The 12,112-nt window shown below is 39.0% G+C and overlaps 1 protein-coding gene across 4 annotated transcripts in view; it reads left to right on the forward strand.

Moving 5' to 3' along the window:
• The window catches only part of sema5a (sema domain, seven thrombospondin repeats (type 1 and type 1-like), transmembrane domain (TM) and short cytoplasmic domain, (semaphorin) 5A), a 173,679-nt gene that overhangs the window by 39,611 nt on the left and 121,956 nt on the right, over positions 1-12,112 (forward strand). For all 4 annotated transcript variants that reach the window (XR_001424644.1, XR_001424643.1, XM_015029807.1 and 1 more), the window contains exons 3-4: positions 3,819-3,918; positions 5,590-5,635. Coding sequence is in view for 2 of the 4 variants with exons in the window: in XM_015029807.1 (XP_014885293.1) it covers positions 3,819-3,918; positions 5,590-5,635 (146 nt within the window). In the remaining 2 variants the exon portion in view is untranslated. The remainder of the gene's footprint in view (positions 1-3,818; positions 3,919-5,589; positions 5,636-12,112) is intronic.

Consider the following 12,112-nt stretch of genomic DNA (forward strand, 5'->3'; position numbering starts at 1 on the left):
TTTGAAAGTTTTTGTGGTTGATTTTAACCTTTAGACTCCCCTTTCTTTTTTTTTTTTTTTTGAAAAACAACAACAGATTTGCTGTCTTTGTGTTTTAGTCACATGCAGAATATCATAAAAATAATCATAATGTGATATTTTTGTATTTTGTCACATTATAAACACAAATGTAGATGCATTTTATTGGAATTTTATGTGGGTTGGGGGTGAAATATTTTTTTTCTAATATAGAATTAAAAGTATGAAAGTGTGGGATTCATCTACTCTCTGCCCATTTTACTAAAGTACCGCCAAATAAAATTCGGTGCAGCCAATCGTCTTTAAGAGTCACTTAAGTATTTCTGTCACTCATGGAAAAAAGGTTTATGCTCAATTGAAACTGACAGGCTGGATATTAGCAATGAGTGATTTGCTCAGGTGACATAAACTTTTTGCAGAAAATATATTAGTCTTGCAAGCCACAACTTCTACATGGAAGAGTGGTAAGAAGAAAAACATTTTTGTAAGAAAAAAATTATAAAATGGCCTTTGTAAAGGTTGCCACAAGCCATGTAGTAAACAATAAACACGTGGAACGTGTTTATTTTTTGACAGGACTATGTTGTAAGAAAACCTGTTAGGGCCTTCAAAACACCAAAAGACCTTCTGACAGACAGCAGACAGTTTATATGGTGACTGATAATGAGGTGGATAAGGTCAAAGCATATTCATTTATGCCCCTGTCAAAGTTCAAAATTGACATTTTCTTCCAATAAAAACCCCCCCCTGAACTTTACGGTTGCTGTTTGCACATGTTCTCCATGCAGTCTTACTGAATTTGAACTATTTTTGCAGGAAAATAAAAGGCACACATTTCAATCAATAGTTGTACAAACTCGCAAAGTCACTCTTCAACAAACAGGCGTATTTGTGAAATGCTACTGTCAACAGATTTGGGCAGCTGAATAGAAATGCACACCATAGTTTAAAAAATGTTATTGTTTTTCCTACACCTGACAATTACATACTGTTTCATATTGTGTTTTTTTTTTTTTTTAATCGTAGATTCACTGCAAAATATGTAGAAGTCTAGTGTCACAAAGTGTCAAGGTTTGAAAAAGTTCATTTTTGTATGAATACTTGTGTAAAGCGTTACACAGAGTCAGACAGACAAAAACGCAGACACGCTTCAGCACCTAGCAAGTTTCCCCCCTAGTGAGTCTGGGAGATTTATGGGGAGAAGCTGGGGCTCGTCAAGTACCGTTTCCCCCTCTGGGGGGGTTGTCACAGCTATATTTGTATGCTGAGGATCTTCCCTATGGAATAAAAAAAAAAGCCCAGTAGAGCAAAAGGATTTGCACATCTAAAACTCGGTGTCTCCCCATAAAATCAGAAGAGCAATGTCTCTTAGTGGGAATCTTTAGGGAGAAGGATGATCGTGGCCTCCTATATTTATTTCACCGTGGCTAATTAAAATTTATTAGGTTGATACTTAGCACTTTCTTCTCTGTCATGTTTTTGTACTGTTCACTGGAGACTTGAAAGATGGCGAGGGGAATGTGCCTTTGCATACACGGCGCCGTCTCTCAGCAGATTATATTGTTTTGTTACGAGAGCCAGGGTTCGGTCCCGTTATGTGAGTTGGAGGCGGCAGATGTTCTTTGGAGGATCCTCTTTTCTCTCTCCTTTTTTTTTTTTTTTCCCCCGCTGCTTGTCTTCGTTTTGAACCGCTCAGAAATCCCACGTTTGTCACTGAAACTGGAAGTGCTCCCTTTTAATGCAGTCGAGGGAGAGAGTGTCTGACAGGTGTGCCTGAAGAAGCAGATAATGTGTTTCGGGGAGGATGTTCAAGCTGTCCTCTCCCTCTGTTCTGGCCCTGAATGAGAGCTTCTGGTATATGACAGAAAGATGCCTCTGATCGACATCGTCTGCTCATAGTTTGAAAATGTAGATATGAGTTTTTCCAAAGTCATTGCAATGACTAATAAAAACATTACCTGATGTTTCTCATATGACGTATTTCTAAATTCTCATCCAGATTAAGTTACCTCTATTAGTTTCCAGGTGTAAGTAATACTGAGAGTGTATATTATGACAGCGAGCGACCATGACCGTTTGACTGCCATCGACTAAACCTATCGAGTAACCAGATGGTAGACAGGCCCTCCTTGTCGCTTGATTTGATTGGTCAGGGGTTAATGGGTTGGGCGCCGGGAGAAAAAGTATGTTGTGGATAAGATGTCACCGCCTGTCTGGGAAATCTCTATCTCATTTTATGTCTGTATGTTCTCCAAGGCCTATCTCAGGCTCCAAAAAAAAAAAAAAAAAAAAAAAAAAAAAAAAAAAAAGAGTTTAATCTTATCCACCATGAAGTATACATTTCATTGAAACCTCTCAAACAAACATAGGACATAAACATACAAAGAATTCAGGTACCTGTTGCTGATATTCTGGTTATAGAATCGAGATTTTAATCACCGCGTACAATCGGGAGACAAGAGTAATTAATGCGGATATATATTTGCATTCCCATTCTCCTTGCAGATTAAAGCACAAAATGAAACGTTATAAATTAAGCTGTAGAAAAATCGAGATATGCTGGCTGTGCACTCACATCAACACTGCTGCTTAAGGAGGTAAAGTTGGATGTATTCATTTAAGGCACATCCTAGACAGATTATATTGTGTTATACAGCAGTTGTGTTAATCCTGATTTAATATGTAGCCAATACAAGGTGTTATTTTGTGAAAGTGACATGATGTTTGTTTTACTAGTTAGCTCAGCAGCGCTTGGAGTGCTTGGAGTCATATAGAAAGAGCTAACTCTATTTTTGGCTAATTTATATGCATCTATTTACCTAAATCTGTGTTTTAGACATGAAATAGATTGATTTTTGTGAACCAAATTTGGGTTGATTTCTGTGGGGTCGAGGGGCCATACTTTTCACTGTTCCCCGAATACAAAGTAAAAAGCTAATAGCTGTTAATTATTGTATTAGTAGGTGAAGCAGAGCAAGGTTTTCATTTCGTCAAGTATTCTAATTGGTCGTTAACACATACTATTTGCACAAAGCAGTCCTAAATGTAATCATTAGTTTCTGTGTTTTTCTTGAAAATGTGGACTACTATTACCTCTGAGACTTCTAAAAGGTTGCCAAGATTTCCATACCCAGCACTTTCCTAAACGGAGAGGTTAAAAGCTTAAAAGATTAAAACACAGCAACACAGCTGTAGCACATTCAGCCTTAGTGTTATCTGCTTAAGCCTTGCCAACTTACTTACACTTTGCAAAAAGCATCCTAAGGGCAGGTATCACTTGACATCCCGTGGCACACGGTGCCTTTTCTGTAGCGACTCATAATGGCAAAGGAGAGAAATGACGAGCAGCTACCACGCTGAAACCAGGTTACTTTGAGGCGACTTTCCTTCACCTTCACAGCTTCAGAGAGCGTGGTTGACCAAGTCGCACTTTGACCTGACAAGTCATAGGTCAGAGTCAGTCAAACTGGCAGTTGTACAAGTCGCTAGCTGATTTGTCTGTGCCTCTTGAGAAGGGATGTGAGTTCAGCAGTCATTTTAAATAATTAAAACTGAATAGCAAAGAAGACTTAATTATCTGTACATTAAGAAAGTTGTCTCTTTTTCCAGTTTGAATTATCAACGGTAAAAAGACAAAGTCGTAGATTTAAGCTTTTTTGGTCTTAGGGGCCAAACCTTTGAAGGTTGTGAAACACTTTAAACTGAGCTTGTACTTTCATCTGCAGGCAAAGCTGCTCTGATAGGCTCAAAGTTTGCGTGTCCTCTGGTGTTTATTTTCTTTTTTTTTTTTCTTTTTGCAGAGATGGAGCCATGGATTTTCAGGTTCAAAGCAGAGGGCACGGTGGATTATTCACAGCTGACCTTCGACCCTGGCCAGAATGAACTGATCGTTGGTGCCAGGTAACTGGCATCTATTATTGTTTTTTTTTTTTCTTAATTCTCTCTTTTGCTTCCACTTGGCTCCATCTTTCTATATTTCTTTTCTTGCCTTTTATTTGATTGTGCCTCGTTTCATTTCTCGGTGTTTGCTGCAGCATTGCATGAGTAATGATCAATTTCTGTATACATCCCTTCAGATGCCAAAGAAAAATTGCTTCGGAGGATGAACTTCATTGTCTTCTTGAAGCTCAGCCAGATGTGTCTCTGTTGGTGTGTGTGGATGCACTTATTGCTTATGTTATGGGGGCTCAACACTTTCCATTATGTGTTTACCTTTGCAGGAAAATAGACTGTAAAACTGAATGAGTAATGCCACATTCATTCAATATGACCTATTAAACTGAGGGCAAAAAGTTGGTTTAGGGTTTTAGTTAAAGTTTTGGATAAACCAAGTGGGAGTGTGGCTGATCTGCGTTTGCCTTTTGCAATATATCTGCCACTTAATGCAGTATTTTTCTGCATTTACGTTTGTTGCAAAAAGGAAGATTTGACAGTTGCATTGGAATATGGAGCAGTTCAATCTGTAAAGCTGTAACTGAGTGCTTTTAAAAGGTTCTTTGCAAACATGTTATAGCACACTTGTTTCCTTTGACAAATTTGCCTGTTCCGTTTCTACATTCTCACAGTACTCAAAGGGGGAACGAAAAGGTGAAAGACAATAGACGTGATGAAATTCTCTGTGTCACCTCGACAGCTGCTAAGTGTCTAACTGTAGCGGGTAATGCGCCAAGATTGATGGCAGCAGGCTGGGTTCAAAGTATGGGAGATAATGGGAAAAAAGTGGGATCGATGTAAATATCAATATAGTAAAACGGGGGGCCAAGGCCACATACAGACCTTTTCTGATGGATGCACCTCGGGAGATTGATGGATCTTTGTAAAACTATTTTGTATGTGCGCCATGTGTGCGTGCTTGCAAGTGTATTCTCTGAAAATAGATAATTGATTTACGAAAAGCAATGATTGCTCCCATTACATATGAGCCCATTTTCCCAATCACTTTTTAAACACAGAAGAAAAAAAAAAAGTTGCGTTCTATTACCATCCTTTCAGCACAACTACGATTTGGCATGCAGTTTTTGTTTCGGCCTTTAAACTGTTGTTCCGTGCTCAAAAACACAAAGTGATACTAAACGCTTGCCAGAAGCAGAAGGTGAATAATGTCTCATAAACTCACTCATTGCTCATTTGTTTGTTTGTTTTTTTGTTGTTGTTGTTTTGTTGTTGTTGTTGTTTTTTTGTTTTTTGGGGGGAATTTTTACAGCCATAAATCCTCACCATGTTTTATTTTCAATGAATTGTGAATTTCAGTCAGCAGTTATTTCAGAATGCCTCAAAATGTACCCACTAAAACATGGCATTACAGTAAAAATGTCTCTGCAGTAAAACCCTTTAACTAAACTAAAAAAGAAGTGAGCTGGGCTTTCATATTGACACTTATAAATTGATATTAATATGTTAGAAACACAAGGTCATCAGACCTCTAGAACATTTTTGTGCTACTAACGAGGAAGAAACAGGTTAACTGTGGATAAATGCTGCCACAAGACGCACCAAAGATACGCCATCAAGAAAATTACCTTTTCTCTCAGTAACAAATAAACATCTACATCTACTTACTTGTTTCTACAGAAATCACCTCTTCAGGCTCAACCTGGAAGACTTGACATTGATCCAGGTGAGTCGTAATTCTCTTCTTCTCTGTGACTCCACCGCCTGACTAGCACAGTTTTTTTTTTTTTCCAGTGAATTTGTTCTTGCTGCCTCTGCTCATTTCGTTCTCGTGGCAAAAACAAAAACCCCACCTGCTTTTGACAAACATTTGTTGATAGTTGCACTATGCTGCCAGCTTCCACAACTTCAGGCTGTCACGGTGAAACGAGTTAGAGTTTCACACGTCACAACAGCTTCACAGAATGCAAGAGTGCCGTTGCATGTGGCTGTCACAGCCTTGTGTCGAGACACAAAGGAAGGGGAAGTGCTAGAAATGTTTTCTTTGTCTAAATCTATATTTTAAGATGCTTGCATGAAATTATAGTGCTGTGAAAAAAAGTGTTTGGGCTTTTTAATCACCAATAGTCAAACATAGTGTTGGTACTGTGATGGTCTGGGACTGCTTTGTTGCTTCAGGACTTGGACAACTTGTTGGAATTAATGAAATTGTAAATTTTCAATGTCACCAGATGATCGTAAAGATTGTTTGGTCATCAGTTTGTGACTTTACATTTCAGACAAAGCCACAAAAGTAATTTCATTTTAAATGTAATTTATGTTCGCATATCTTTGGTTCATGCATGTATATTCATCTGTCCTCTCTAAATATTTTCATTTGGTATGTTTTGTCCTCTCTACTTTGTCTTTTAGACTATTTAAATCACACTCGCTACGCTGAGTATTTTGCTGCCCACTCTTACCATCACTGACATGGTGATCACTTAGTTTCCAGGAGGCAACATCAAGACTTTTGTAGATCTCAGACCAGACTTTATATTTGCCAATACGTAAACTGAAGAGAGGGAAGGAAAGTATGATGACTAAAAATGAAGGAGTTTGAAAAATGTAGACAGAGGCCTGTTGACGTAAAGATGATTGGAAGGGGAAAATGAGAAAATCAGCTCGACAAAGTAAGAAGGAAGAAAGAATCTGTTGGGCAGAAAGGCGTTTAAGGCGTGATCTGGGGCTGCTTTGTTAGAAAAAGAAGTGAGAGAGCGTGAAAGCAAGGAAGCCCCCCAACAGAGAGACAAGGATTCATGCAGAGTCTGCCTTTTGTGGTCTCTTGCTGGGACACAGATGCTTTTTAAAGATGCTCTATCCCATCCAAACTCATAATCCTTCTCCCTCCTCTGTTTCATCCCGCGCTTGGCTGGTGCTGAAGAATGAGCGAAGGGATTCCACTGAGCCCATCACCCCTTCACCACCAAGATGCATTCCCCGTAAAAGAATGGGATCTGGTAATCCCTGCCAGTGCCTGGGGCAAATTAAGGATGACCTGTGCATAAAGTCCCTGGTTTGCATTTGATTGGAGGTGAACTATAGAGTCAAGGGAAAGTCTAAGTTCAACTGCTGAAATTTGCAGAGAATGAGTGGTTCTTTTTCATTCATCTCTCCTAAAGTCTTTTTTTTTCTTCCCTTCCCTTTATGCTATTCTGATGTAAAAGACAGATTAATTACACAGAGACTTGGTTGCCTCATTCCAATTGTTGCTTGGCATGAAAGACTTAAATGAATTTCCCCTTTGTTGCTTTGCCCACGTCACTTGAATCATCAATTGATCAAATAGATTTATGAGGGACTGTGGTTCAGAGACTGAAAGAGGCAACACAGAAAGTTTAACACAAGTAGTTGGCAGAGGTTAATTTCAATTGCACCAGAATTCAAATGAGTCGCAAGACATTCAGTTTTCTCTTTCCTGATGAGTGTAGAATACAAACATCAGCGTTAGCCTACCTCGCAACATCTGGACCACCTCTGGAGGAATCTGGACGCTGCAATTGGAAGGCAACTTCACTTCCACGTTCTGTCTGAGCGTCCACACAAAAAATAATAGTCAGGAGGTACAGCATCGTAAGTCGCCATCTTTGTTGCAGCTGAGACGCTAACCGACCAATAAGCAGAAGTTGAGGCCTTCAGACACCGTTCTTCATCTTTTGCATATTGAGGCAGAAATGCATATGGTAAAGAGGAGACAGAAAAATGTAAAAAGTTCAAATGGAAAAATAAAATAAGGGGGGATAAATAAATTAATAAACAAATTAATTAAAGAGACACAAATGCACCAATAAGTGAGAGGAAAATCAAAATAATATAGTTTTAAAAACAGTTAAATTTAAATTATGTGCTTGAAAAATAATTTGTCGGATTTAAGCTGAAAAAATAAAAATGTATGTCAATTAAATCATAAAGCATGAAGTAAAATTCTTCTGTTTAAAATCAATTGTTGTATTTTAATCACATTGATTTATTAGGCCATTTATATTTCTGCTCGTGCTTCGACCCTTGTGTACATCAGTGCGATCAGTGGGATATTTGGCACCACTGTGAGACATAGATTGGCCAGTTTTTTTTCTTTTTCTAGTAGCTGGGTCCTGCACCATATACCTTGTGAAGTGTACTAGCAACAGTGGCAGCAAAACATCCCCACAGCCAAATGCTACAACTTAACATTTAATAGGGTTTTCTTAGGTTTGAAAATATCATCTTGACTCCTACAAACATCCTGCTGGCTATAAAACCTTTATGCAGACAGCTTGGGCTTGTTCATAGGGCTATCTGTACACAGATCTTCTTGACTTGTCACTCTGGGACTATGTAAAATTCAGTTCAATTTGACAGGTTCCAGTCTTGCCATATAGCATATGATTAATGCTATATCAGAGCATCTTGTAAGCTAGTACTGTTGCTTTACCAATGCTCTTACCCAACTGGTATGAATCTGTAATTCTCCTTAGATCTTCAATGAGTTCCTTGGACTTTCCCCAGTGTTTTAAGAGTCGGTCAATTAATTGAGTGCGGATATATCCTTTTGATCAGAATTGTACCTTCATGAAAAAAATTGTACCTGTATGAAAATACAACAACTACAAATGCTTTCACTTGCACGGAGGTATGCTACATATGTCTGCAACTTTTGTGAGCATTCGTGAACACACAACTATGGAAATGGATCAGGTCTGAGGCCCAGCAATGATAATTTCTTCTATAAATATCCTCATTGCTTGTTAATGGACAGAAAGAAAGTATAACATGCTAATGATATTAGAGCTGGAGAGACAGAGTTGATGTTACGTTGATGTCTGTGGACATTTTCATTGTCAGAATGCCTTTGAAATTTACCCCAGAGCATATGGCATCAATAAGTCCTTGGAGTACAAAGAGTTCAGTCCAGCTGGAAAGAGAAAAAGACTGTCTGATGGACTAGTTTCAAGGCGGAGGGACACAGAGAATTTTAAGCAGAGGGTAGTATTTAACATGATAAAAAAAAAAAAGCAAGATTATTTAGGATGTACTCACAGTGAATGGCAGACAAGGTTGAAGTTGGACGAGCCAGGCCTTGAAACTTGACTCAGCCTCTGCTCTATATGGCCTTGATTGGAGTCAATATCTGGTACTTATGTTTCTGCAATGTCTGAACAGTTGAAAAGGCCTTCCTCTCCTTGTCAACTTCTCCCCTCCATCCTCCACTGATGTGGATATTTTTCTGCTTGCTTATATTTCAAGCTTGTGCTGTTTAAGGGAAAAAATAAAGACTTAACTCTGCAGCATGCCCAACTGATAAAACATTTAGACATATCATTGCCAAGGAAAATGGAAAATCCTTTCAAAAGTACAGTTTTCTTTGTTTTCCTCTCAACTGAATACCATATTATTTTCTGAATCTGTTCAGTATTATCCTTTAAGACCCCCTTTTCAACTCCTTCAGCTCTGCTCAGCTTCAGATAATCAGCTGTTACTAACCTTGAGCTTGTGAATCAATGTTGTTTTTTCCCCCATTGTTGTGCCATGAGTGAATCACAGTCAAGCCAATGTGATGCACCACTGAGCCTTATGTCAACATCTGACTGCCAACTTCTCACATAGGCTGTATCAGAAGTTGCTGCATTAAAATAAATAAATAAATAAATAAAAATTTAACCTTCAAGGACTATAGGGATGTGATGTTCTCCAATATCTGGTTTTTGTAAAGTTTTGTCCTACTCATTCTGAGTCTCATCAAATTCTGATTTCTTTTTAGGAAGTACCCTATAAATTGCTTTTTGTATCCTCTACTTTAATAAAGTGGGTCTGAACAAAGATATTTCGTACAACTTGTTCACATTTTTTGTCAAATAACCCACTTGATCTGTGGCAGATTTCTAATCCTTTTCAGAAGGCTTTGTCCTTGTAGCAGCCATTGTAGTGCTTGGTTCTTAGGTACATTTAGCACAAAGGGGGAACCACTTACCTCACCGCATTGTATTACAGTGTGCATGCACATACTGTTGCCGTGGTTTTCTCCAACAGTCCAAAAATGTGTATTTTACTTTCTGACTTGTGAGCCAGTCGACCACTGCAAGCTAAATAATTTAATTACCTGCTGCCAGTTCAAAATGCCATACAATGAATTGACCAAGATCCACCAAAGTGTAGTTGTCTTTGTCGGACTCTGAACAAATTTCTTCACAGTCTTCATTTTTAAAGACCTCATTGAAATTGAATACAGCCTTGAGTGTTCTTCTTACATCAACAACTTCCACGCAAAGGAGTTATTATATTCATTTGCTGGGAAAAGATCCCAGATCCCGAGTTCCCATCTAGCCGGTTCCACTTAACAAGCGAAAATCTCGGTCCGCTTCTATTAAGAAGCTCGTGTTTCTGTTGATTAGCAGTGGAGAGGCCCTTTCAACATTAACAAGTTTGTTCCATGCAAAACTAAAACAAGATGCAAATGATAAGCTTGAGTTTCAATTGAAACGCCGTGGCACCACTTAAGTAAATAAGCTCAGGAATAGTGCGGCTCTGTACTAATGTTCAGGGGGGAAAAATGAAAATCGATTCCAGGCATCACAGCCAGCACTCTACACATAAAAACACTACCCACAGCATATTCTTCTTAGCAACAGCTACTCTGATAGAGTAGAGATGTAAACTGTGCCTCCCTTTCTTTCTCAACCTCCTCGTGCATTGTCTTACTGGAATAAGCGAAAAGAACAAAGGTTCTTCCTCTTCTAACATGATGGATTTTATGCACGAGTGTTTGGTCTCTTGCGATTACGGCTTGTCAAGCAGAAAATTAGCCCTGATAATAATTAGCTAGCTGAAGTTGTCCTCCGTTGCTCTGGAAACATTGCTAATTCAATTATATGAGCACTAACTTAGTCGCATAAAGGGAATAACAACTGGAGCCACAGATGCCAGCGCATTAAGTAATACGATGATGCCATCTTTAAGCAAGAGGGATGTCATTCGGTGCGGTGATGAGAAAAATTACACTGACTTGCGCTGTTCTGATGACAGTGCAGTGACTCAGACCGCCGTGCTTGCTGAGAAAGTAACATCAAGACCAACTCCATGTGTAAATCTTTCAGCAGCTTACATCAGCAGACATCAGTATGAATAGTAAATATGATGCGACCAGATCAAAAGCTAATTTCAGGTAGTCATGAGCCTTATTAGATTCTCCCCACAGGATTTGTCCAGCTCTTCCTCTCGGCGTCCTGTCCGGCTCGCGCCCAGCAGCACAGCCAGTCATTTCACAGAGCTAGACAGCTGTCAGCAGAGAGTCTGTTCTCTGGACTCTCTTTATGCAAAGTGTATTCAGTATCATGTCTGGAAACTGCTGGTTTGGAATTCAGCTCCTCACTTGCTGCTCTGTCTCACTACTCTCTGACCACACAGTCTCCCTTCTTCTTCTTCTTCTGGCTGGACTCTATTTTCCAATCTGTCTTGTTTTGTCTGTCCATTTTTTTTTTTTTTCATTTTTCTGTCCTTTCCTCTGTTCAACTTCAAGCCTGCCTACTCTGGCTCTTTCTCTCATGCGCCCACCTTGTGGGTGACAATAGGCCCCTCAGTTTGTGAGTATATGCGAGGAATGAGCACAATAGTCCATCTCTGATGACTAAATCCATTGCAGGGGGACAGTAAAGCGCAGCAGACCATGGAGCATCCAAACATATCAAGCATTTTTATTCATCTTCTCTGAAACAAGAAAAGACTGCACCAACTTCTCTCTCGCTCACACACACACACACACACACACAGTTTGTGTCAGAAAGACGATTGTTCAAGTGTACCATAAAACAATGAGTTTGGACTGTTGTTTTTCAATGAATGAATCTTCTTCTGTAGAAATTCATGGAGGCAACCAACAGGATCAGTAACATAATCACCCAGGCTTTAAACCAACCCCTCTGTTAGCCAAGCGGATAAAACGTATGCAGTGGCAGAATTGTCAGCGATCTGTTGAAAAAGATTTTAAAGCACTCTGGAGTTCCTGGTTATTAAAAAAAAAATGTCATAAAACTTTTTTGATGCACTTGTATTGAGTGAGATGTATTCTGTAATTCTGACCATAAAAGTTTAAAGTATCCTCTAGGAAACTTCTTCATTTTCACCTTGAATCAGGAACATGGCCTGACTATTTTTCTACTAGATTTTTTATCAATTTTTGTAAAAAAAA

The sequence above is a fragment of the Poecilia latipinna genome, unplaced genomic scaffold (genome assembly GCF_001443285.1).
Source record: "Poecilia latipinna isolate Pla-1442-1.1 unplaced genomic scaffold, P_latipinna-1.0 Scaffold164, whole genome shotgun sequence".
NCBI lineage: Eukaryota > Metazoa > Chordata > Actinopteri > Cyprinodontiformes > Poeciliidae > Poecilia > Poecilia latipinna.